At 45.1% G+C, this 24543-nt stretch overlaps 1 protein-coding gene across 4 annotated transcripts; it reads right to left on the bottom strand.

Moving 5' to 3' along the window:
* On the bottom strand, positions 1 to 22269 carry LOC132464828 (ras association domain-containing protein 8). Of its 4 annotated transcripts, none has more exons than XM_060061438.1 (6): positions 22096 to 22269; positions 10238 to 10503; positions 5481 to 6259; positions 5035 to 5232; positions 4769 to 4952; positions 1 to 2426 (listed from the first exon to the last, which is right to left on the bottom strand). In XM_060061438.1, exons 2-6 carry the CDS (start codon positions 10338 to 10340, stop codon positions 2305 to 2307), a joined length of 1386 nt encoding a protein of 461 aa, XP_059917421.1. In that variant the 5' UTR covers positions 10341 to 10503; positions 22096 to 22269; the 3' UTR covers positions 1 to 2304. The 4 variants fall into 4 exon arrangements, with proteins under 4 accessions (XP_059917421.1, XP_059917420.1, XP_059917419.1 ...); XM_060061437.1 differs by having other exon boundaries at positions 10238 to 10416; XM_060061436.1 differs by having other exon boundaries at positions 10238 to 10420; positions 22096 to 22267.
* Between the last annotated feature and the right edge of the window lie 2274 nt (positions 22270 to 24543).

The following is a 24543-nucleotide window of genomic DNA, read 5'->3' as shown; positions in this document are numbered from 1 at the left end:
CGCATTTGTCGATGACAACATTTTTATTAAACCATGCCTCGTTACATCAGCAGGCACTCAGCCAATCACCGGTCAACACTTTGCTGGACATTAAGGCAGAAGAAACAAGAGTTGTACATTTTGACATCATACAGGAGGAGAGCACAAGACGTGGAGCAGACCCCCATGGCAGGGTCACGCTGGGGTGCCCCATCCGGACCCCTACTGTTGTGCCCCATCCGGACCCCCACGGCAGGGCCACACTGTGGTGCCCCATCCGGACTCCCACGGCGGGGCAACCCTGTGGTGCCCCGTCCGGAGGGACCAGAGTGTTACGCTATGATGACATCAAGGTGTAGTATATGTCAATTCAGTGTGGCAGCACTTATCATAGGAACAATCTTAACCAGTTGGAAAGGGACGTCATAAGCTGGCTAACCTTTGTGGAGTGTGAACGGGTTCTTCTGAATAATACTGCTGTGAGATCATTCCTTTGTTTGTATGCTTTATGTCATCGCTTACTTACATTTTGGAAACAATCATGTATCTGATACAAGCATCTGTGATAGACATGTGCTTTGTCTATATATATGAAGTACAACGGTTTTCACTCTCTACATTGAAAATAAGGCACTTGTGTTTATACTTAATAGCTGCTTAGTCACGTCTTAAAACCACACACACACACACACACACACACACACACACACACACACACACACACACACACACACACACACACACACACACACCTTCAGGTTTAACATCTAACGTTGAAGGTACAGTTGCTCTAGGAACATCCAAATATGGCCACATCAACAACACATGCAACAAGCCCATATAGTCTTTGGCGAGCCATCTTCACAGATTAACAAAAATAAAAATGGCTAAAATAAACCATAGAGTTAACTTCAAAAATAATAACACAGTTTAATTGCAGGAGATACTAAAGACCTTGTATAGCTATACATTTCATTGTAAATGCATTGCTTCATAACATAGTATTTGGCTAAATAAATGTGAATGTGGATAAAACTTGGATAAAAAAAGTAAACAAGAATTCTGGTACTTCAATTGGAAATAATAGTTTTCCTCAGTAACCAAACTATTGGCCATTTGTGCATAGGTAACTGGTCCTAGTCAATAATGTCCTTGGTGGCATCGCTCCTTCTACAATACAGAAACATCCCGGTTGACTTGCTATTCGCGGATAGGTTTAGATTGACCATGCAGGCGTGGCCCCGTGCCGGCCGTTCAGCAGGCACACCAGGGGGCCGACGGGAACCAGTGGCGGTTCTACATTGAACCCCCCCGGGGGAGACCCCCTCCGAGCACCCCCGATACTTATATTTCTCAATTGCAAGAAATTCGAGGCCTACTTGACGCGTGCCGTCCATATGGGCAGGTGGGGCGGCAAACTACTTGCAAAAGCATGCTCCCAAAAAATAGTTAATAAATCATTGCTCCGAGTCTTTTTTAATAATGTGATTGTCACATTAACTATCTATAGTTTCTGTAGGCTTTCCGAAAATTTTTGGTCTGTTGACATCAAATTTCGGATAATGGTGGGCGGCGATTGTAAATGAGTTTAAAGTCTCATGCAATGTTGGGGCAGGGCAGCTCAGCGATCGAGTTCCTCCGTATGGTTAACGCATAACCCTGCAGGCTTCAATAAGGATTTCAATCCGCGGACAGTGGATCCCCCGTTCCCCCCCATGTCTGTTCCATTTGGGAAGACGCAGAGGTGACATGTCCCCCGCACCCCCTTCTCCTTCTCACACAGCTGCTGTGCACGGCACCTTCTCAGCAAGCAGGGCCGCCTGCAAACGGAGGGGGCACCAATATGCCAATTCCCAACACAGTGATATGATAGATCATAGGAAACCGCTTTGCGGCGCATGATAATATTTTTTTTAAGTGCTCGTGTCATGAAATAATGCCGCTTCGACCGTGCCTAAAACCACCACTGGGAACTACGGCGTGTGGAAAAGTTTGGAAAGCCGGTGCAACTCCAAAACACACACTTCCAAGAGATCCACATTCATGCTGCGGACAAAGCAATGCAGAGCACTGCCGTCTCATCGTCATGCGGTTGTTTTCTAACCCCCCTGCGGAGGAGCTTTCATAAAACATCAGCCTACCCATCATCAGCTGAGCCTGTTCCAGGTCCCAGTGGGTAGGGGCATGAGGGGCTGAGGGAGCAGATCGGTGCATAGGAGAGGGACTGAGGTATGTTGGACCAAGAGTCTCGTAAGGGGTTCTGGCATTGGGGGAGTTGAGAAGAGACGTGGGCGGATGCTGTTCCCACACACTGCGGGCCGGGCCTCAGACATAGATCCCTTCGGGGTTCAGACCAGACTTCAGAGGGCTGTGCAGGACCCGGAGGCGACCGGGTACTGGGTGGGAGTACAGGGGACGCTTCAGGGAACCACAGAGAGCTCCCAACTCTGGAACAAAGAGGGGAAATGATTGTTGTTTAATGACACATGTCCGAATCTAGGATTCGGAAAATGAAACATGGACAGATAAGACTGCCTGTCAGTCTAACTCCCTACCCGGTCCCTTGCTCTGTCACTGCTCTCAGTACGCTGACTGGAGTCAGGCGTGTGTTTTAGGGTGCCTTTGGGATATTTTCATTTGGATACTTTATTTAGTTCAATCTGGCTGTCTCCAAATGTCTCTTTCAATAAAATGTCACACCACAAGGGGTCAGCATTGTGCTGTGAACAGCAACCAGTTCCCTCAGCTCCATAAAAACAAGGACCAAAGCTGTGGCTGATGAACACGATTTCATTAAGAGGACACCATCTTAGAAGAGACCACTGAAGGGTTTTGTTGTCAGGCAAAATATGTCTTGGCATCTAAAAAGGACTTGAGTGTGGTTTGATTTGTATATTTCTACCCTTGTGGGTAAGGAATATGAACAGAATTTAGTTTTTAACCCAACTAGAGTTTTTGCACGAGCATTGCACACGCTCAACCTCTAGTTGGTATCAACAGGGGTAATTGTTCAATGGAAAATGCAGTATACTATGCATGCAAATCAATTTTTAAATAGCTGTTACTGTTATTCAGGGCTGATAAGTGCATTGACATTTTAACTACTATTGGTTAGTTGAAAATAATAATCATCATTGAGATTATACTTCTCTTCCAGTGTCCTGGCCAAGACAGGCAGCAGTAGCCTACAGTCACACATAGCATAGCCTACACACAAAACATAAGAAAAATAAAACAACTAAAATAGTCCGCAGGGGGGATATCAATATCGCAAGATAGGCTCAAGGAGGGGAATAATATAAAGTTTGAGGAACAAAGTGTAAAGACATTTCGGGAGGCTCAAGGAGCAGAGTAAAGTGTAGTCTTGTGGTGGACTCTTTAGACATAATTCACCATAGCCTACTGTGTTATTGACATGTTGTCGTTGCGTTATAGGGACACTGTCTCTTTAAGATCTCGTCACTTGTGTGTTGATATGCCGGTCGGCGCGATTTAACGTTTTTTATATGACAAAATGAACGACCTGCCGTTGCTTGTCATGGTGAGAAATTGTCTCTTTCCTTATTTTATCGCAATTTATATAGTCTATAGACAGAACGTCCTACCTGGGAGTTTGTCGACGGCGGAGCCGTTATGTTTAAAAACATGACGTCTTACCTGGGCGAGTGTCGCTGCAGTGTGTTCTTACCTGCGAGTGTGCCAATGGCGGAGCCATTGAACGTCTTACCTGTGTGTGTGTGTGTGTGTGTGTGTGTGTGTGCGCTTCCGTGTATGTGTCGCTACCTTTGTGATGACGTGCGGTGTATGCGCGTGCTTGTGTGTGTGTCTGCTTGTGTGTGCGCATGTGTGTGCATTTCCGTGTATGTTCGCGCGCATGTGCGTGCTTGCGTGTGTGTTCTTACCTGCGCGTGTGCCGATGGCGGAGCCGTTAAACGCCTTACCTGTGCGAGTGTGTGTGTGTAGTGTGTGCGCATGTGTGTGCGTTTCCGTGTATGTTCTTGCGCATGTGAGTGCCTACGGTGTATATATGCGTTCGCGTTTGTGACCAATAATAGCCCATCTAAACGGTGGCAATTTCCACTGCACCCTAAGCAGTGTGAGCTCAGGAAACATCATTCCACTGAGATAACAAAGGGCTATTTCATTGAATCAATGACATCCAGTCTTGGATAGGGGAAGTGTTGTTCATACTGTTTCCTTGATTTAAAAGGCTTTTAATATTGTCAATCATACTGTTATTCTATACAAACGGGTAAGTCTATTTCATTTCAAGAGTCCTACCTTAATTCAAGAGAACATTGCACAAGAGTTAATGACATAAGCTCATCTTAATCTGACTGAACCATTGGTATATCCAAGTTAAAGAGAGGTTATACTTATTGTTGAGCACTCAGTGACCACCACACTTACTGTGCTAAACGCTAGTCCAAGTCAAAGGTGACCTCGCTTTCACCATTAATCTCTCTTTACAAACCATCTGGGAAGAGTCTCAATAGGAGAGACCAAGGATTTCCATCCCCGGATCACCATTGAACAGGAGAATTGGTTTGACTTTTCTTGCAGATATGTCCCTGATGTATAAATAAATTCATGATCTTGCACCACCATCACATCAACTATTCCTGTCATTGTGTGTCATTGTGTGTGTTTGTGAACATGGCTTATTGTGTTGTGTTAGTTAATTAGTGTTGATAGGTTCTGCCCAGGGACTGCAGAAGTAGGCGAGCAGTCCCTGGGGGTTTGGCCCGAACCGGTAAATAAACAAACAACAACAATGAAAATAGATCACCGATGCTGTGGCCGGGGGCCGGGGGGTCGGGCCGGTCGCCGGGGCCCGGCGGGCTCCCAGGGGCCGGTGGGTCCCCGAGCTCCGCTGGCAGTACGGTGACCTTGGTGCCCGTCTGCTGGATGAACTGCTGCAGGTTGACCTGCCGCAGCTCCTTGGTGAGCTGCTCCAGGTCCTGCTGCATGTCCTGATAACACAGGGGGGTAAGGGTTAGTCCTACCTACCTCCTCCCCTTCACACCCATACCCCCGTGTGTCCACACTCCTCACCTGGAGCCTCCTGCTGCTCTGGCCCAGAGAGCGGTCCACCGCGCGGCAGCTGCTCTCCAGCTGGAGGGCCTGGCGGTCCTGGGCCTTGAGGTCGGCGCGGGCCCTGAGGGCCTGGGCCCGGGCCTCGGCCTCGCTCAGCCTCTGGCTCTCCTGCCGCTCCCGCTGCTGCCTCTCCTCCTCCAGGCCGGCTTCAACACACTGACACCAAAGAGTCATTAAAGACAGGACACAAACCAACGTTGATCCAGTAACTGAGTGAAGTGTCTGTTTCTACTGAATATGCTCTCCTTATCCATGTAGTCATCGCTCTTTAAAATGGAGGGCTAATGAATTTCCATTGAACCATGCGCCTCTGATGTTAATGTATTGTTATTATTATTCTATGAATACGCTGTGTCAAGAACCGGAGCTCCTCCTCCACCACCCCCAGCTCCTCCCCCACTCACCCCCACCAGCCCCATCTTCTCCCCCACGTCCCGCTCACAGCCCAGCAGCCGCCGCCGCAGCTCCTGCAGCCGCTCCTCCAGCTGCCGCTCGTTCTCCAGCTCAATCTGCAGCTCGCTCGCCCAGAAGTCCTCTTCCTCCACCTCCACCTTGTTCTTCCTCAGACGTCTCTCCAGCCTCAGGATCTCCTCCGTCAGCCCTCCTCCACCGTCTCTGTCCCCGCCGTGGCCCCCTCGCTCCCCCCAGCCCTGGAGCTCCGCCTCGTGGGAGGCCAGCCTCTGCTCCAGCCGGCTCAGCGTCTCCCCCTGGAGCCCCACCAACCGCACCAGCTCCTCCACGCGGCAGGCCCAGAGGGCCCCCAGGGGCCCGGCCGTCTGCGGCTGGCCCCCGCCGCCGCCGGCCCCCAGGAGCAGCCTCCTCTTGGCCTCCGCCTCCCCGGGCCTGCCTCCACTCAGGATGTCCCTCAGGCCCCTGGGGCCCCCGCTGAAGGTCAGCGACTTGCGGCGCGGCTCGCGTCGGCGCATGGAGCGCTCGTTGGGGGGGCGGAGCTTAGCCAGCGGCGGGAGGCTCTGGCGGAGTGGCCCCCGCTCGGGGCCCCTCAGAGGGGGGCCTTCTGAGGGGCCCCGCTCTGTGAGGGAGGGCCCCGTGCGGAGCAGGATGAGCTGGACGTCCCCGGCATACTGGCCCCAGGTGTTGAGGGAGGACACGGGGCTCTCGTGGGGGGCCAGCAGGCGCTCGGAGTCCCTCCACTTCTCCACTAGAGTGTATCTCCCAGTGCGGCCTGGAGGAAACACACCATCAGTACCCTCCCACGGAGTGTGTGTGTGTGTGTGTGTGTGTGCGTGCGTGCATGTGTGCGTGTGTGCGTGCATGTGTGTGTGTGCGTGTGTGGGGGGGGGGGTCCTGCTAGATGAGCAGGAAACACACAATTGCAATTTATGTATTTGATTATAAGGAGGTGGCCGTACACAACCTCTACTTCAAATGAGCCCACGATACACGTCGGTGAAGTAATTTAAACGCTTGAAAATAGGAACACTTTAAAAGACCAGCTAATCCTTCTAATCCTGTAGCTGCTTTTCAGTGGATCCATGTAGCTCGTAACATTCTAAAAAATGACAAGATGGGGGGGAAGGAGGCTAGGAGAGGACAACCCTGTCTGGTGGGGGAGGAGGAGTGAGTCACACCTCCCTTGGACGCTACGTGGGAAGAAGTGAGGTCACTACAGTCTGCTGCACAGCTTCCTTGACTCTCAGAGCACAGGGAAGAGGAGAGGGGGCTCAGAGATCCTGGCAGACTCATCCCCCAGCACACGAGGCCTCCCTCCCCTCAGCAGGCACTAGGTGAAGACTGGGATCAACCACCATGTGGGGCTCCTCTCTCCACAATATCAGTAACCAGGCTGCTACGTTTGGAGGTCTGCACCACATTTAGATCGCAGTAATAAGCATTATTATAGCATTAACAAAGGGGGAAGGGTTCGATTTATGGTTAGAGGGTTACGGATAAGATTAACACAAACCCTAGTTAGCCTTAGTTAACAAGACCACAAAAATTATTACTTGTAAATCAGGTGACTTATTTAACTGTTAACTATTAGTTAACGATTATTACTTCATTAACCCATTAATAGTTAATCAATGGTTGATAAATGTAGCTTACTTTTGACGAATTGACGAATGGAAACATAAGTTGGGGCCTTGGGGTTTGAGCATCAAAGACATTATGGTGAATTTGTATGCAATTGTGGTGGAAATGTCTTGTAAAGGAAAGAAAACTTAAAGGAAAACCCCACTAATGGTTACTATACAATGTCACATCCCAATCCACCAACAACCTGCAAGGCTTCAGGTCTTTTTGTCTTCATGTTTCCGAATTCTGAGAGTAGACCAAGAGCAGTGATGACACTCTCAACAATATGGCTGCGCACGTGAAGAGATTTATTTTCTATGTATTTGTAACACGTTGGTCATTTTAATGTCGATTTTAAATGCTCTAACACACTTGATGACATTGCTACTTTATTCCAGTCAACAATTTATACATTGCATGGTCTTGCTGTGCGTGCAATACAACGTAAGGTTGTGTTATTTGTTTTCGGGCTTGTTTGCTAAAGAGGCTAATGTAGCTAACAATAAACAACGACTAGCCAATTTCATGACACAATCACAAAGACGAACAGGAACGCTATAATTACTCAAAAGTTCAACTCGGAAGGCTGGCGTCCGAGGATTCAGGAACATACCATTATCCCCTCAAGTCTAGGCTACAAGAACCAACGAACCCGCTCAGTCGTATGCCTCGTTTCCCACGATTGGTGCGCTACTGTTCGTTGCGTGACAGTGCGGCTCTGTTTGGTTATATTGGCGTTTCCGTAGTGCCGTGTTCTTTTGGAAAAAAAGTCTGCCGAATCAGGATTGCTTACTTGCTCACTTTATTTGGTAATGTGTTTGACTAGTCTCTAGGAAGCAAAAGGAGGGGAATTGTATGAGCACGCGTGGAGATACACTTAGTAGGGCATCTGAAGGATGCGTTACCTGGAGCGTTCTAGCCCCCTGGCCTGGGATATGTGTTGTAGTTTTGGCTCGTTTTTCTTCGCGAACCGGTTCGAATGAACGAGTCTTTAGGACGAACGAACCGAACTGGTTCGTTTCTCTTGTTTTTTCGTTCGTCTCGTTCACCATTCGATTCACCGGAAACTTGACTGAATGAACGAACGAGTTTCCGGTAGCATTAACTCCACTGAGTCTGACTGACTCAGCTGAGTACCGTGCAATGGCGTGCATTCCATGATGCGATTTACCGCTACCGGAAACCAGGCTGAACAAACAAACGATTTGCGAACGACTCCTCCCAGTTCAGTCGAGTTTCCGGTAGCACTGAGTCTGACTGACTCAGCTGAGAACCGTGCAATGGCGTGCATTCCATGATGCGATTCACCGTTACCAGAAACTAGGCTGATTCGCGAACGACACCTCCACCGAGTTTCCGGTGAATCGATTCACCGGAAACTCGACTGAACTGAGTCGTTCGTGAATCGTTTGTTCGTTCAGCCTGGTTTCCGGTAGCGGTAAATCGCATCATGGAATGGACGCCATTGCACGGTTCTCAGCTGAGTCAGTCAGACTCAGTGGAGTTAGTGCTACCGGAAACTCGACTGAACGAACGAACAAACAAACGATTCGCGAACGACTCCTCTTGGCGAACTGAATCACGCGAACTGGGTCACGGAAACGAATCATTAAATCCACCACTAATGTGTTGTGACTTATCTACTGGTCAGGCGTGGACTCAGTTATGTGCTCTGATTGGCTAAGCATGGTGCTGAACTCCCGCCCCCCTGGATACCCATATGTGTCTTTATGCTGTCCCTTGTGGCTATGTGTTGGCGTTGCAACTTTGTTTGTGGCTATGTGCGGGAATTACACTTGTTCTTGTGGCCTTGAGCGTCTGGGTCTCTCGAACATCTTGACCGCTCGTATCTCTAGAATTGACACATGATGAATGGCTTCTTTTATGAGCTGGACGCCTCCCTAGGCTCCGGATCCCTCCTTAGCGTGAGAAAGAAGCCACTTTTAATTGGCAAGGGCATATGTGGCCTGTTGGTATGAATGTGTGAATTATGTTACAGTAGCCCGCGGCCGGGCTGCCCGCGGGCTACTGTAGGATTGACCTGATCTATAAATGAAGTCCCTCAATCTTAATTGGCTTAACACCATGACCAACATTCTGAAACATCCATTAACATCCACATTTGCCTCAAACAAAGTTAGGCTTACAGCCTATGCAAATAGTTGTGAAATAATGTTCTTGTTGCTCTTTTAATTGATTGTTACTCTGACCATTCTGTTTGATATTGAGGAAAGGATGTTAGTGAATGATTCAGAGCATGATGCATTTCAAACGGCATCACCTTTGGTCTTGGACAATTGTAGCTGAAAATAAACATAGCCAAATTACAACCAATAGCTTCAGTCATTGAGGGCAAAAATAGGCCCAACTCTAGGCCCAGATTTTTTAATTTAGTTTTACAAATCAAGAGGCTTGATTTGACTAATTGGCTTTGCATCCTTTCCTTCTGCCCTTCGTCACTGGTGGATTTGTATCATTTCACATAATTATCGCTCTCTGCTATTTTGTAGTTCCCCAAAACACCCTGACACAACTTGAGCCTCACATAGTTATGCCACCATACACCATTAACAGTGCAAGCAGACCAATGGCAACCAAGCACGCATTCCTTCCTCCCTCACTTTATAAACCACCAGCCGCCACTGTACGAATGGAAATACATTTACCGTGAGATCACGTTCTCCCTTGCTGTGTGTATATGTGTATGTGTTTCTGTGTCTCTGTTCTAGTGCTACCACTTTGTACAGCTGACAACAGCTCACAATAAATAATATTATTTTTAAGAATAAATGTGCCTGCTGCATGAGATGTGCGTAGCTGAAAAGGGCCGCAGGCCTACGCTGTGTATGTTGTTATATTTGATAACATCTGTCATAATGGCGGTACTTGGGGAGTCAAATATTTTCTGTATATATATAGACAAACGGTTAATGGCATCAGCGCAATCCTGCTTTGGAAACATGATGCTCCCAGTTATCAACGCTACAATTATTCATCACACTGCCCATTACAAATTCAATACTTCTAATTGAAAAATTATTTTAAGTTCCAATTTGTGTTCAAACTATCTCCCAACAGAGCAGATACAAAGATCAGGGGGAGCAGGACGTGGAGCACGTGGTCCTACCTATGGCCTGGGCGAGGGCGATGACCACGTCGTGGCAGGAGGTGGCCTCGGTGACCCCGCAGACCACCCTCTGCACCCCGTCCACCCAAACCTTCAGCTCCATGTCACCAGTCCATGACGGGGCCCATGGTAGGATGGCTCCTCTGATGGCGGCGTAGGGGACTGGTCCTGTCAGCTACCTTACTGGGAGAGGAAAACAGGAAACGCCGGGTCAGGAAGGGCTCTCCAAGGCCGGTGATTGGTCGTCTCTGCCGTGATATCACATCCTTTATGAAGAGAATAAATGCAAGCTAAGCTGATGCGTCACGTAACACGCTAACGGTTATTTTATAAACTAAAACATTTGAATAAAGCATAACTTTATTTCGCTTAATAAGAATAAGGAGAATATTAACTTTGGAATGGTCCTGCTTAGCATGGGGGAAACAGCCGGACTTAACACCGTTTCTCTGTTCTCTTCCTGAGAATAGTGTTAGGTCTGTCTGGGGTGCTTACAGGAAGACCTTCCAACCGGGACTCTGAGGTCAAGTTCCTGCTTTTGTTTCACAAACCACATGAGAGCAGAAGAGAGAGAGCAGCTTGATGACGTTATCAAAAAGCAGGAAAAGGACAGGAAATGTGCAGGGGAGAGAAAAAAGGCTGTTAAAGTTAATGATACCGAAGGGGGGGAGGGCAAAAGAAAAGCTAGCACATCGAAGATTAAAATATGCACTTCACACAGAGCAATCATACAAGGGACTAGACAAAACAAAGGGAGCAATTTAGTTATCAATCAGTGCATAAAGGACTATTTTAAATATTAAGTTGGTACACTGGTATTTTTCATTGGACTCACTAGCAAAGCGGATCACTGGTTAGACATTTTCAGATTGATATCAGAGCATGGTAAAGAAAACACTGCAGGAAAAGGACATTTTCATTCCGTAGGATTGCACATTATGCGTCATTAAGCGGTTTGCCTGGGACATTTCCTCCAAATGGTCCATGGGGTTAGTCTGTTTGGACCAAAACCCAGACAGGGTCAAACATGGCACAGCTGAAGCAACATAGGACCGCTTTCAAACACACGTTCACAACACTATCCAACATAACCTACATACACTAGACTGGGACCCTAAGGACATTGAGACTTCAACACTGAAGCAGAAGGCTTCTGAAGCCTAGAAGATGGCTTGCTGGTACACAACTGTGTCATGGGAACATGTAAACACATAAGGGGTAGCTGCTAGGAAGGAGTTGATCATTCTTGGCATATTTACAGCTGGTTCCAAAGTGATTTTGTCTTTCATCCCGATTGCCCTTAAATGGAAGAAAGTATTGGGATTCGGAGGAAGCAGCCTCACGTGTACCACAACACAGACATGGCAACACTGCAGTGACCCACAACCCTCTCTCCTTGACGTCTTATTACTTACAAACCAAGGTAGTTTAGTATTAAAAAAAATTATGTTGTACTGTAATACACTTTACAGTATTTAGGAACATTAGATTACCCTGCAAATATCTTCTTTTTCATTTTTTTTATGTTACTGTCTTGGAACTGGCTCAATGCTGGCTCAATGCATGCTTTTACAGAAGGGATTTATTTATTTTAACATTATTTTAACAACCAAACCGCCAGGCATCAATACATTTTAAGGTAAGTAAAAAACAAACAAGTGAAAGTTAAAAGTGCTAAAAGATAAAGGTGTAGATAAGAGTCACAAGTGCAGCAGAAGAGAGCCCACTTTTAAAACTGAAAAGAAAAGTCTCCTTCCTCTCAACTCCCTCCCTCCTGTCGTTCTCCACTATTGAGAAGTGTTGCATTTCCCGCACATGTGATTGATAATCAAGACAGATACTCTGAACCAATCAAGGAAGGAATGGCTTGAATGGTCAGATATGGGCCATGTTTGGCTCATAAAGAGGAAGGCACAGTGAACTCAAAACAGATATTCTCAGTCCAATTCCCCTCACTGATAGCTGACAAGTGGCTAGCCATTTCCAGCCTGTTGTCAATATGACCCCAAAAAGACCCATGAGAAAAACCACCAATGGACAAGAAGGTTTCCATCCGTGGAAATAAATGGCTGACTTTCCTTTCCATTGAAATGGAAATGCAAATATTTCAAGAGAGTTAAGACAATTGACAACTGTGTTTTCATAAACCAGAAATTATGCTCTCTTTTTTTCAGAATCTTTGCTCATTGAATGCATATTATGTTTAGGTTGTTTGTTAATGCAAACGTTTTTATCTTTGGTATTGTGGTTTCAGAAATCAGTAAAACACGATTACATTATGGCAGTTGTGCAAGAAATAGATCTGGGAGTAAAAATGGAAACTGATGTTGAATTTATGAAAGATTTGTCCTAGAAGTAACATATAAATGGATAATATTAAATTGCCATGGAATGAGCCTTGAATCACCCCATAGTTAAAGGTATAATATGTACAAAAGTACTTTACTAAATGATTAAATGACCATGTACTCATCAGAGAATAAGGAAACAGGCATATTCAAAATACTGGGTTCTCCAATAACAGTGCTTGTTTTGGCCTGTGCGTTATTAGGAACACTAATAACGCACAGGCCAACCCAGGGCCAACCCAGGGCACTCACTATTCTGTGCCCTAAACATTTTGCCACACAAACACAGCGTGTTGCAGCCATGGAAGCAAGACAACAGGATCAACTGAGATTGTACAAGATTCTCCCCAACCTAAGGGCAGATCCTCTTTTAAAGAAAACGACATGAGAAGAGTTGTGCTAGAACGTGGGTAAATCTTTGGGTTAAAGTAAAAGACAAGATTATCTATTTGGTGGTTTTAGATTTACAGGAAGTGATGTAATCCCCCACTGAGAGACCATCAAAAGAAAAGAAAAAACACAATTTATGGGGGCCTAGAATTAATAGGGAGTCAGATAAAGACGACTGGTCTCTTAAATATGAATAAGGGCATTATGGTCTAATCAGTGAAAACTTTGGAGGCTTTAGTCCTACAGGAAGTGACACCAATATAAGGTGATCTAGGGCTCAAGGAGACTTGGAGAGAGCGAGAGACCTGGGTTCTCTTTCATATGAAAGTAGGCTTTTAAAAACATTCATATGAAAGAAGGGCACCATCCAACGCTCCTTCTCCTGATGGCTCAGCCAACGGCCTGCTTCCGAGATTTGGAACAGATTCCCAAACCTATTGATCCAATGCATGGATCAATAGGTGCATACATGAGAATCAGACCTCTATCTAATTTGAAGAAAAAGTTACGAGCTAAATACACAAAAACATGTTTAAAGCCACGGGCCCCTTTGAACTTTGCCCCTTACATACAAAGGAAGTTGTCCACATGCCAGCATTGTGGTTTCTATCTTAATCCTCCAACTTTAAACCGCCGGCCAATCTTTGCCCATTTCCTCTAATGCTTCCTTTATCTTCATGATCTTTCCAGATGGCTGAACATCACAAAATTCATGCACAGGTACCCCAGGGTCCCAGGTATGACATATCCATGATGAGATATCTACCTCTTGCAGAAACAAAGTTAGCCAAAACAGCCATTTATTTGACTGGGTTGGAGCATAGAAACACGGCAGCTCACCGGATGGTTACCAGGTGCATTGCTGCTACGGCGGCAATGCACCTGGTCTTTCGGAAGTCCAGAACTGAAGATGTACGTCATCCCTGCCGCACTCTTAAATCTAAGTTTTGTATTGAAAGCGCATCATCAAACCTTTATAACACAGATATAACACAGAACCAGGGTCTCCCCATGTCAAGTCCTGTGGCACGCCAGGCCTCAGTTGTCAGGAGGTTGTTTTAAGATTTCCAGTGATGGTGTGGGGAGGCTCTGTGGGAAACATCGATGGTTGAAGGTTAACCAGTGGCATCTGTTGTTTACGCGAACGCACTTCAGCATGTCTGAGATTAACAACAGAGCACAAGTAGACTCTGTCTGAACGGAGGTTCGCCTCCTGCCTATTATGCAACCATAAATTATCTATGTATATATGTAACCATTCATCAAATATCAACTGGAACATGTCTCTAAATAACATTAACCACTCACAGATATGACCGTGTTGGTTGCTTGTTATCAAAAGTAAAACGTGTACTCGAGTAAACCTCAAGCAAACAATCATTTTGACGTAATTTCATCTTCTAAATACATTTTATATTTTGTTGACATGTATTTTGTTTTTAATCAGGATATATAATTAAATATTAATTAAAGCCTTCCCCTTTGCGTATTGTTGTTGAGACCAAAATAGGATTGTTTGCCAACATTTAGTGGTTGGTAGGCGGAGTTCCCCGGAGTTAACAAGATTTAAAATAATGAGTGCCTGCCAAGAGCGTTCCAACAACAGAACTATAAGTATATAGCAGAATGGTGCCACTCTATATAGACAGCAGCTCCCCCCTCAGAGGACCAGCATTCAATATATCTCCACAATTGGCCAATTAGTACCTTGCCCTAAACAATGTAATTTTCAAGCAAGAGGACAATACAAGGAGCAGGGTTTGCAAAGAAACTGAACCTGTGTTTCCACAACACACCAAAGATTGAACAATTTCTCCTCAATACGTGAGTAGCTCAATACGAGATGGTGGATCCAAATGAGAAAAACACATAAAATCAGTGGAAGTTCCACTGATGAGAAAAAGTCATGTCAATGTGTAAAGTTACTTAACTAAATGCAATTTATGCAACAAGAAAGGACCTTTTGAGAGGACATGCAGGTAATAGAAAAGTTCATAGAACAATCTCAACAGCCAAAACACTATTGAGGAAGAAAGAGACACTGATTAGGAAGATTAAGAATTGTCCTATGACGTTGGCATCGTCTCCATCAGCCTTTTCAAAGGTAGAGCCAATGAGGTTTTGGCACCCAGAAACCAGACACTGGTGCTGTGGTCACAAGGTTGAAAGAAATGGGACCTTCTCAAGAAGATCTTTACCAAGCCAGCCACTTCTTGGAGGTGTAACAGGTGCAGATGTGTGCTCATGGTGAGCTAGCTGACAATTCAGGATAACTGCAGCGGATGCTTAGTATGGAAGTGGTCCACATTATGGATGAGAATGCAGTCAACTACAGATCTCTGAAGTGCAAGTGGGAGCGACATCTTCCACTAGGCAAGAGAACAGCTAATCCTCTTACAGACCTGAAAGGGATATTCCCTGAAATGTTTGATGGCAATCTTGGTGTTTTTGAGGGGGAAGTAGACCTGAAGCTTTCATCAGACGCCAAACCGATCCAATCAAGCTGCAGAGCCCATCACCGATGTTCTGCTGTCCCAATTCCCTCCAGGCAACATCCAGTTCTCCATGCCATCACCACCAGAGCATGCTGATCCTGAATGTAGAACTGCAGACGTTCCATCAATGACCCCTCCATCTCCAGGTCTGACTCCGCTCAAGATGGCTGACGCACAAACATCTCCAGCCAAAACAAGATCTGGTCGTAAATCAAAGCTCAAATTAAGAAAGTCAAGAGCAGGTGCTGAGGACCTAGCTCCAACGCAAGGCATGTCCTGGGACCTGTCTCCACTAGTCGTCCACTTTTACATATGAATTTGTACTAGTGCCAAGTGTGTGTGGTAGCATTATCCTGACATGACATTTTTCAGTATTATTTCTGTGCATTCATCTTGAATGCCAACATTTTGGTTTCTCATTAATCATTATGAAATGCATAAGTTATTTTGAAGGATACATTTGTTGAACAGTTTGTAATTAATTGTCACATCTTGCCCCCTTCGTTGATTGTTTCACTCCCTGTCCTTATCTTTCTCGTATATCTGATTGTCCTCACTCGCCTTAATTGTGTTCACTCTTCCCTCATTAACATTCCCCTCCTAGTGAGTTTAGTCAGTGTGTTTCCCATCGTTTTTCCCTGGTTTTCTGATTCCTGCTCGTTTACTCCCGACTACATCTTTGCCTTCTCCCTGCCGGATTGTTTGCCTGATTGTCAAAAGATTCCCTGTGTACTGACCTGTCTACTAGTAATGGCCATTCTTTCTACACAGAGTTCTGCCTTTGAGTCGTGCCTTTGAGTCCTATGACTCCATTCCAATTTTTAAATGTTCAGATTCGCTTGGAATCGCACGCTTCTTTTCAGATTTTTTAATATTTTATAGGCCTACTTAAGATATTCTACTTAAAAATATTTTTCTTTACAAATGAAGTCAATGGAGGGACGGCTCCGCCGTCCACCCATTCAGCCATGGTTGAGTAGGAATTTGGGGGAAAGAAACTTTGGCTTTGATGCCCTGAAGTAAATGAACCGCGACAAGGAGGAGAAAGGGATTGTTGCCCTCGAATGTCTCCCGCCGGAGCCCCGCTGCCCGCCGCCGCGAGGCACCATCGCCGCGAGGCACCATCGCCGCGAGGCACCATCGCCGCGAGGCACCATCGCCGCGAGGCAATAGAATATTTACAGAACACGGCCAAAGGCTGTGTGCGCCTCGCCATTGCGATACATCCACTGTAAACAGAGCGCATGGTACCGTGGCCGCAAGCTGCTCAGGACCATATCCCCACCCTCCTCCTTGACCCGCCTCTCTCCTCCTCATTTGCATTAAAGCTACAGACACTGAAATGGCGTGTTTGGGGAAAGCTCAATATGCGACTGGCTCGTAGTAGCTGTAATTCTGCAACACGGCTGAATTTCAGGATACTTCAAATACTGTGTTAGGGGCCCACTAATATCTATATTAAAGCATTCATAAAGTAGCATGCCATGGGACCTTTAAATGGTGTGCATCTTTACATTGTCAACTCCATTTAGACTGTTCAAATCCCTTCACTTGATTTAAGCTTTACGTCTCAAACTATTTTGCCCTTCTAAAACATATTTTCTACCTCATTTTGCACTAAAGCAGTAGTATACTACTACTATAACATGTAGTAGTATAAGTGATGAAGGAAATACAGAAGAAATCTAGTTTCCACCAATTTACAAATATTGGAAGTGAGTTTTCCAATGCATTTCAAACCAGAGCTACCATAACCTGCTTTTTACTCTAGTAAAGCAGCTGGATACACTTCTCAGAGCGTCTGAACATTTTGAAATTGAACACGTAGCAGTGTTAAATGTTAAGTGCTGTCTGCCTGCTGGAGAGCAGTGTGTCTCCCGGCAGGTACAATACCAGCTGGAACTCTCAGCGGGAATATCTGGTGAATATTCAATATCTTTCATACGCAAAGAAAGTCTTTCAAACTACATAAAGTGCTTTTGAGTTGCATGATTATTCACATACATAACCACAGCAGCGCTATGCTGCTTTACTCCTCACTTTCCATTTTGATGTTGGGCGCTCCTGGCCCTTATATTTTATTGATGAAAGCACATACTTACAACAACAAATGTGCCTAAACCAAGCAGCCAATGCGGGGTCATCCCTTTAAATAACACCAACTTACAATGTACCTACTGCGTCGTATTACAAATTGACCACAATATCTTTTCATGGCAAATAAATAAGTTGTAAAATATTAAACGGCAACTTCTCTAGGTAGACCAAAAGTAGGTGAATCCCACTGTTCATTACCCTTCTCCGGCCTCCACCCCAAAATCTGACAGAGCCACAGCCAGAGCAACAGGTTTGTAACATACCATAGCAATCTGTTGGTACAGAGGGGCACTGGAAAATGGGCCCTCTTCATGAGTGTGAATGCGATGACATTTAACATTGATAATAAACAATGTTACTCTGACTTGCATATAAGATATGTTTAACCAGAATAAATAATTCATAATGCATAATTCACAAACAATTAAAACCCAACCATTCTTTCGATTTTTATTGCCTACGAACCAAGCCATTTGTTGTGCTGGAGGTTGTTGCCAGGCCAGCCCAGCGATAGAGGGAAGCATGCCATCTGCAGCTCTACAAACCCCTTTCCTTCCCTTTGGCCGCAGTGTTTGGAGGTGTGCCCACCCCCCTGTTCCCTTGATCCATCATTGGATTGGGAAGGCAAGGAGATTGAGGAAGTGAGGGACAGGATTCTGCCGATGAAATTATACATTTATAGTGAAAAAAATAAATAATACAATGCAATCACAATGGTTGATTTGGTCTTTTGAGTGACTGTGGAGGACGAGGACGTATTCCAGCCTGCCACAATGTTGAGATGGAGGGGGAGTCGCAGGCTCTGTGTCTATTGACTTCCTCCGCTAAATACTTAAGAACAGTAGGCCTCCACCACCGTGCTGCGGGCCACACATTCACCAGGATTTCTTCTTCAGTAAATAACAATAATGTTGGATTATTTATACTAAATATATGTATTACGAGTGTCGTACTTGAGAAATATACAAAACTGCAGCATGATGGCGAATAAGAGTAAAACAAGCAGCCATTGAATACAATGGAGACTTTATGCTATTCTGTCGGAGGGGAAGTAGGAACAAAGATCAGAGCAGGGCGACCAGCGGAGCACTCACAAACGCTAATTAACACTTCTCCAAGCAAGCACATTCCATTGTTCATTACAATGAAAGACCAATGGAGTCTATACTTTGAAAATGACAACAAGACTTGGGGGCGGAGACAAGTCTGAGCCAACACAACCCAGGACAATGCTCTTCTTCTCCTGAAGACATCAGGTAGCTCTTTACTCACTGGTGGTAGATTGTAAGGATTGGTTATAGTACTTCAGACTCCTTAGTATCCATTTCAAAACAATGTTTAATTCCAAATGTACTTCCTGTGTAGCGCACCATTTTATTACTAAGAGTTTATACTGTTCAGTAACTGGTACCAGACCACTTCTGATCTCAGGCCTACCATGACACAGGCTGATCCACGCAGCAGCACTCACGGAAACAAGGAGTAGACCAAGAAGAAAATACAGAAATTAAGTCGAGAGAAGGGGAAAATCCAAAGGGTATGAGAATCCCCCGCAGCTGAGACACTCCTGCCTAACATGCAAAACAACACGACCCACTGCATGCTTTTATACAGCTCCACAGTAAAGAGCTGCTGCCTTGATCCTGAAGTTTTGAAACTGATAACAACAATCAGGCTCTGCATTCTCGGGCAGAGAGCAACAGCCTGTGACTCTCAGAGATACGAGAGCTAGGGGTCCATGGGGCTGGGGTATTTTGTCTGGGTTAACAAGTCACTCCATTTGATCATGATGCATTGCCCCCATATAAGGAGTAATATCATAGAAGCTGTTCATACTGACATATGTGGGATGCAATACAATTTCTAAACACAATAATTATTGACGCAAAAAATATATTATTTTCACTGATTCAACCAAACCTAAGAGGCGTGTTTTCGATTGTGATGCATCGTCTTATTCTCCTCATGATTCTGGGGGAGCCCATTCCATTATGATGAGAACAAGTCATGCTTACCATTTAAACAATAATGAATCCGGGATGTTATGATGTTTACTGAATATTATGAGTTGGCATTTGCAACATTAAATGGGGAAACTCGTAAAATTATTCCAAATGAACACGTTTTTTTCTTTGAGGTTCCTTGTATTGTGTACATTTGTGTGCATCATGTAGCCTAGTAGAACCTACAAATGTTACACAACGGTTACAGAGGTTCAAAGATGCACAAAGAAGCCATAGTAGGGCTGTTTGATAGGACGATATATCGATATATCGAAGATAGATATCGGGACACGAGAGAAAAAATAAAAGTCTATAGATAGATATTAGCCTTTATTGTTTCTATCGCTATTTTACTTTACGGCATTGTTTTACGGCATTCAGACCCTGCTTTATGTTTACTAGACTTGCTCGACAGATACAAAAAAATCGATAAATCGACTTTGTAATGGTCAAAAGTATTTTTCTTTTCACTTGTACTGCCGCTACCCTAGCAAAGTATGTACTGTTGCACACAGTTTGAATACAATTGGGACAAACTACAGGTGATGTCACTGATCAGTGCACCGGTAGTTCAGCCATGTGTCTTCTGACTGTGGGGCACAAGAGCCAAAAACCATGCTGGCTTGCATACTGCAAAATGAGACCGGATGTAGTTCAATATCCTGATAGTGCAAGTTCCATACTTGTATTGGGACATAGGCCTACTACATATTTTTCTTGCATACTAAATAGTATGGTAGTATGGGCATTGAAACGTAGGGGGAGTCTTTAGACAGCCGGTGATCTTGATGATCGGGTCTAATTGAGAGGGTAGGTATACTGGCTGTTTGTTGGCTGTCCATCTGAGAATTGTTAAACCTGAAACAGTGTTTTTATATCTGGTTCTGATTTTGTATGTTGCTATTGTTCTTATTTATTTATTGCTTACTGGCTGCAGTACTTGAGATTGATGAAACCTATGAACCTTTATGATGCCTTTGTTTATTGGCAGCACAATTGGAAATTTCTAAAACTTGAAACTGAGTGTTTACTTTTATTTTTTATCATTTCATAACCTTTTTATTTAATCTTTTTCTCATTTGTGACAGTAATGCTCAAGTAGTCACTTAAAAATAAAAAGAGTCTTTAATTTGTGATTATCAAAAGGCAGCGATGATGCATGTCGTGGTTTTTGGTCGATTTTTCTTATTAAAGAGTTTACAGAAAACGTACTATATCGTGATATTTATCGTTATCGAGATATGAAATGACCAATATTGCAAAATAATATTTTGTCCATATCGCACAGCCCTATGCCAGAGTAACAGCCATAGTCTGTAGGTACTACTGGCAATATGTAGCCAGATGTAGATGGACGGGAAGCTGGAAGATGTGTTATGCAGTAGCTTTGAATCTAGGATAAAATCCCAAGTAATATGATTTAATTGAGATTGCATGTCTAGAAACCCTTCAGCCCCGCAGCATACTGAGTCCCCTGGTGCAGCCGCCTGCTTTTAAACCAGCAGGCTCCTGAACCCAGAGCAGCTCCTCTCCGGCCCAGAGGTCAGCGCTGGCAGAACCGTGAACATCTGGACGGCAGGTTTCAGCCATCATAATGCCGCCTTTGTTCCCATGCCATATTAATCTCTCAGGGCTTCACGGCCAGCAGGGGAATAACAGTACAACCGAAACATGTTATAGTTGCTTTGGTTTGAGGTAGGCCATATTCATAAAGCATGCATTTGATTAGGCTATTTAAATATCACACTACATTGAAAATACACCGCATGCATCCATAGCCTAGCTTTTGGAAGATGGTTTTCTTTAAATATCACGCTCCACTAGCCTATATGCAGTGATTTGGCCTCTGAATAAAATGACCTGGACCATATGATCATGACAAAAACTAAAGCTGGACTCAGAAAAGTGATTGAGTGGCCGACATCTGAGTCAACATGCCAACTAAACTACTAACTTTCATAAAACTTTCAACTTTAAGGGTTTCCTCTGTATTTTCACCTTCAACGATTTGATTTTCCATTGTCAGGTATTTAAATAATGACATAGAAACCCCAACCAGAAGTTCTCTAAGTCTCAACCAAACCAAAGCTTGATTAGGAGAGGATTCAGACGTGCAGACTTCATCACAATGATGCAGATGTTAATCAGGCTGGTCGACCCGATCATCAACATACACTTCCATCGAGACATACCGCTGAACTATGAGCCTCCTGGCTCTTGATGTTCCGTTATATCTCTCTCAGTGTAATGAAGGCTGAGCTTCGGCTAATTCCTGGATCAGAGGAGCCTGATAGTTGTCCTAATATAAACAGGATGTATAGATGTAAAGTCTATAGCCCGACGGACCGATCCGAGTCCGCTTCAGCCTTCGTATTCAGCCTGAAGTTTATGGAAAAATCTGTGATGAAGGAATTCCGCCAATGTCTTCCTCTCCTCCATTGCCCACTTCACCACCAAACGCGACAAAGTAACATCTTACCTGCGGTACAAGAACAAAATAATAAATTAGATCAAAGATGTATTACCGTTCGGTTCGTCTCCGGAAAGTTTTAAGTTGTCCTGTGCTGCAGCCCTTGCGGTGTTTCCATTATACTGCGGAAAACGACCCTCTCCCCATTCCTGGTGAATCCATGACAGAGGAACTGGGACACCGCAAGGAATGCTGGACTATTTAAAGCTGCAATAGGCTCGGTCTGCTGCTTGAGGAGGAGAGATGGGGTTTAAAGCTGCAATAGGCTTCAGTCTCCTTCAGGAGGAGAGATGGGGTTTAAATCTGCAATGGCTCCAGTCTGAGAGATGGGTTAAAAGCTGCAATAGGCTCCAGAGCTCCATGAGGAGGAGAGATGGGGTTTAAAGCTGCAATAGGCTCTGCAGTCTCCTGCTTGAGTAGGAGTGATGGGGTTTAAAGCTGCAATAGACTCCAGGCTCCTTGAGGAGGAGTGATGGGGTTTAAATCTGCAATAGGCTCCAGTCTCTTGCTTGAGGAGGAGAGATGGGGTTTAAAGCTGCAATAGGCTACAGTCTGCAGCTCGAGAAGGAGAGATGGGGTTTGAAGCTGCCATAAGACTCTCATTAAAAATAAATAGATCTAAATTGATATAAGAGACAGTTAAGATTAACAGATGTTGTGTTTTGTCTAAAAATAATAATCTTTACATTTGGGTTGGGAATAAAAATGTATAATTTGCTCTTTATTTGCTCATTGAAGTAAATGAATCAGGCACATTAATTAAAATCATGAGGCAAAAATGCATTACCAGAGAAACAATGGTTCAAGTTCCAACCACAAATTAGGCCTTGTCTAGGCCTACATTAGAGTTTATTTCTAACAGATCGACAGATTAATTTGACCCGCAATTTAGTGCATGACTGATTTAGTGATGAACTGTATTATAGCCGCAACAAATTTCAAGGAGAATGTTATAGATATATATATATGTATAAATATATGTGTGTAAATGAAGAGGCATCGTTGAAACTCCTTTCCAGCACACAACTATTATATATGTACAGAAGCCTATAAATATAACATTCTCCTTGAATTTAATTGCGGCTGTGACACAGTTCATCCCAAAATCAGTGTATATATATATATATACCACAACTATTATGTATATATATATATATATATATATATATATATAATAGTTGTGGACTGGAAAGAAGTTTCAAAGATGCTGTCACATTTGTAAACAGTTCACAGTATTTCAGAATGCTTCTAACTGGACATGCGCTACCACGCTGTGGTGGGTATGGTGTATGGCATGCATTTGTCATCGTGCATGAACAGGCTTGGAGGAAAGGGTAGAAATGTTTTGGCGCGTTCACATCGCTGGAAATTATGGGGGAAACATTTTCGCAACGTCGGAAAGTTTTCGTGAACGACACCTCATGACCCTGTTATGATTCTACTTCCATTCGGCAACTGGGGCCAGATTTCGAGGCGCGTTCACTCTCCTGGCGATAACGAGACGGCCCGCCATTGATGACGCTCACGCTTCCTACACCTCATCACCTTCGCCGGGTTCTTCCCGCTTCTTCCTGCTTGTTGCAATGCAAGATGACCCGCTTTCCCGCTTTCCAGTATCGTCAGAGCCCGAGTCGCGTCAGCGTCACAGTGCTTAAATTTGCATGCGCGATCTGATTGGATGACGGATCCGTCGCTGCCGAAAAAGTTGAACATTTTTCAACTTTCTGACGCCCCCGTGCCCACTACCTCCGTCAGTTGTCCGTTGCCCATTGACTTTGAATGGGGACGGACGCGCAATGCATTGTGGATCCGTCCGTTCGTTTGGAGCGTTCGCCACCGTCAGAAAGTTGAAAAATGTTCAACTTTTTCGGCAGCGAAAGTTCCGTCATCCAATCAGATCGCGTATGCAAATTTAAGCACTGTGACGCGACTCGGGCTCTGACGATACTGGAAAGCGGGAAAGCGGGTAATCTTGCATCGCAACAAGCAGGAAGAAGCGGGAAGAACCCGGCGAAGCGATTTGATTGGCTGACGGATGCCTCTGCAAAGACTACTCCCCCATCCGTCAGCCACGCCTTCCCACGTCCGTTGACTGACGGTGCAGTGGGCACGAGGCGTGACGGCGCCGAAGGCTCCAACGGAACGGACGGATCCACAATGCATTGCGCGTCCGTCCCCATTCAAAGTCAATGGGGATCAGTCAACGGACGGAGGTAGTGGGCACGGGGCCTAAAGGCTCGATTCCACCGGAGACGTACGCGCCGCGGCACGGCTGCGCCGCGGTCACCGCTGCTGATCGCTTCCACTCTAATCAATGAGACCATTTCCACCGGGCGCGCCGCGGAACGTTTCAGAAGCGTCCCAGGAGCGGGGTGCCGCGCCGCGGCGCTATCTTTCCGTCCAATTCTATTTTTGCCGCTAGCCGCTGCTAAACCGCGTCAATTTCGACAGAGCAGGTCGAGCCGGGCAGGAAGTGAAAAGTAAAAGCCATAGAGCATCCGGT

Source organism: Gadus macrocephalus, chromosome 9 (assembly GCF_031168955.1).
Source record: "Gadus macrocephalus chromosome 9, ASM3116895v1".
Classification (NCBI taxonomy): Eukaryota; Metazoa; Chordata; class Actinopteri; order Gadiformes; family Gadidae; genus Gadus; species Gadus macrocephalus.
This window is presented reverse-complemented; position numbering and strand designations above follow the sequence as displayed.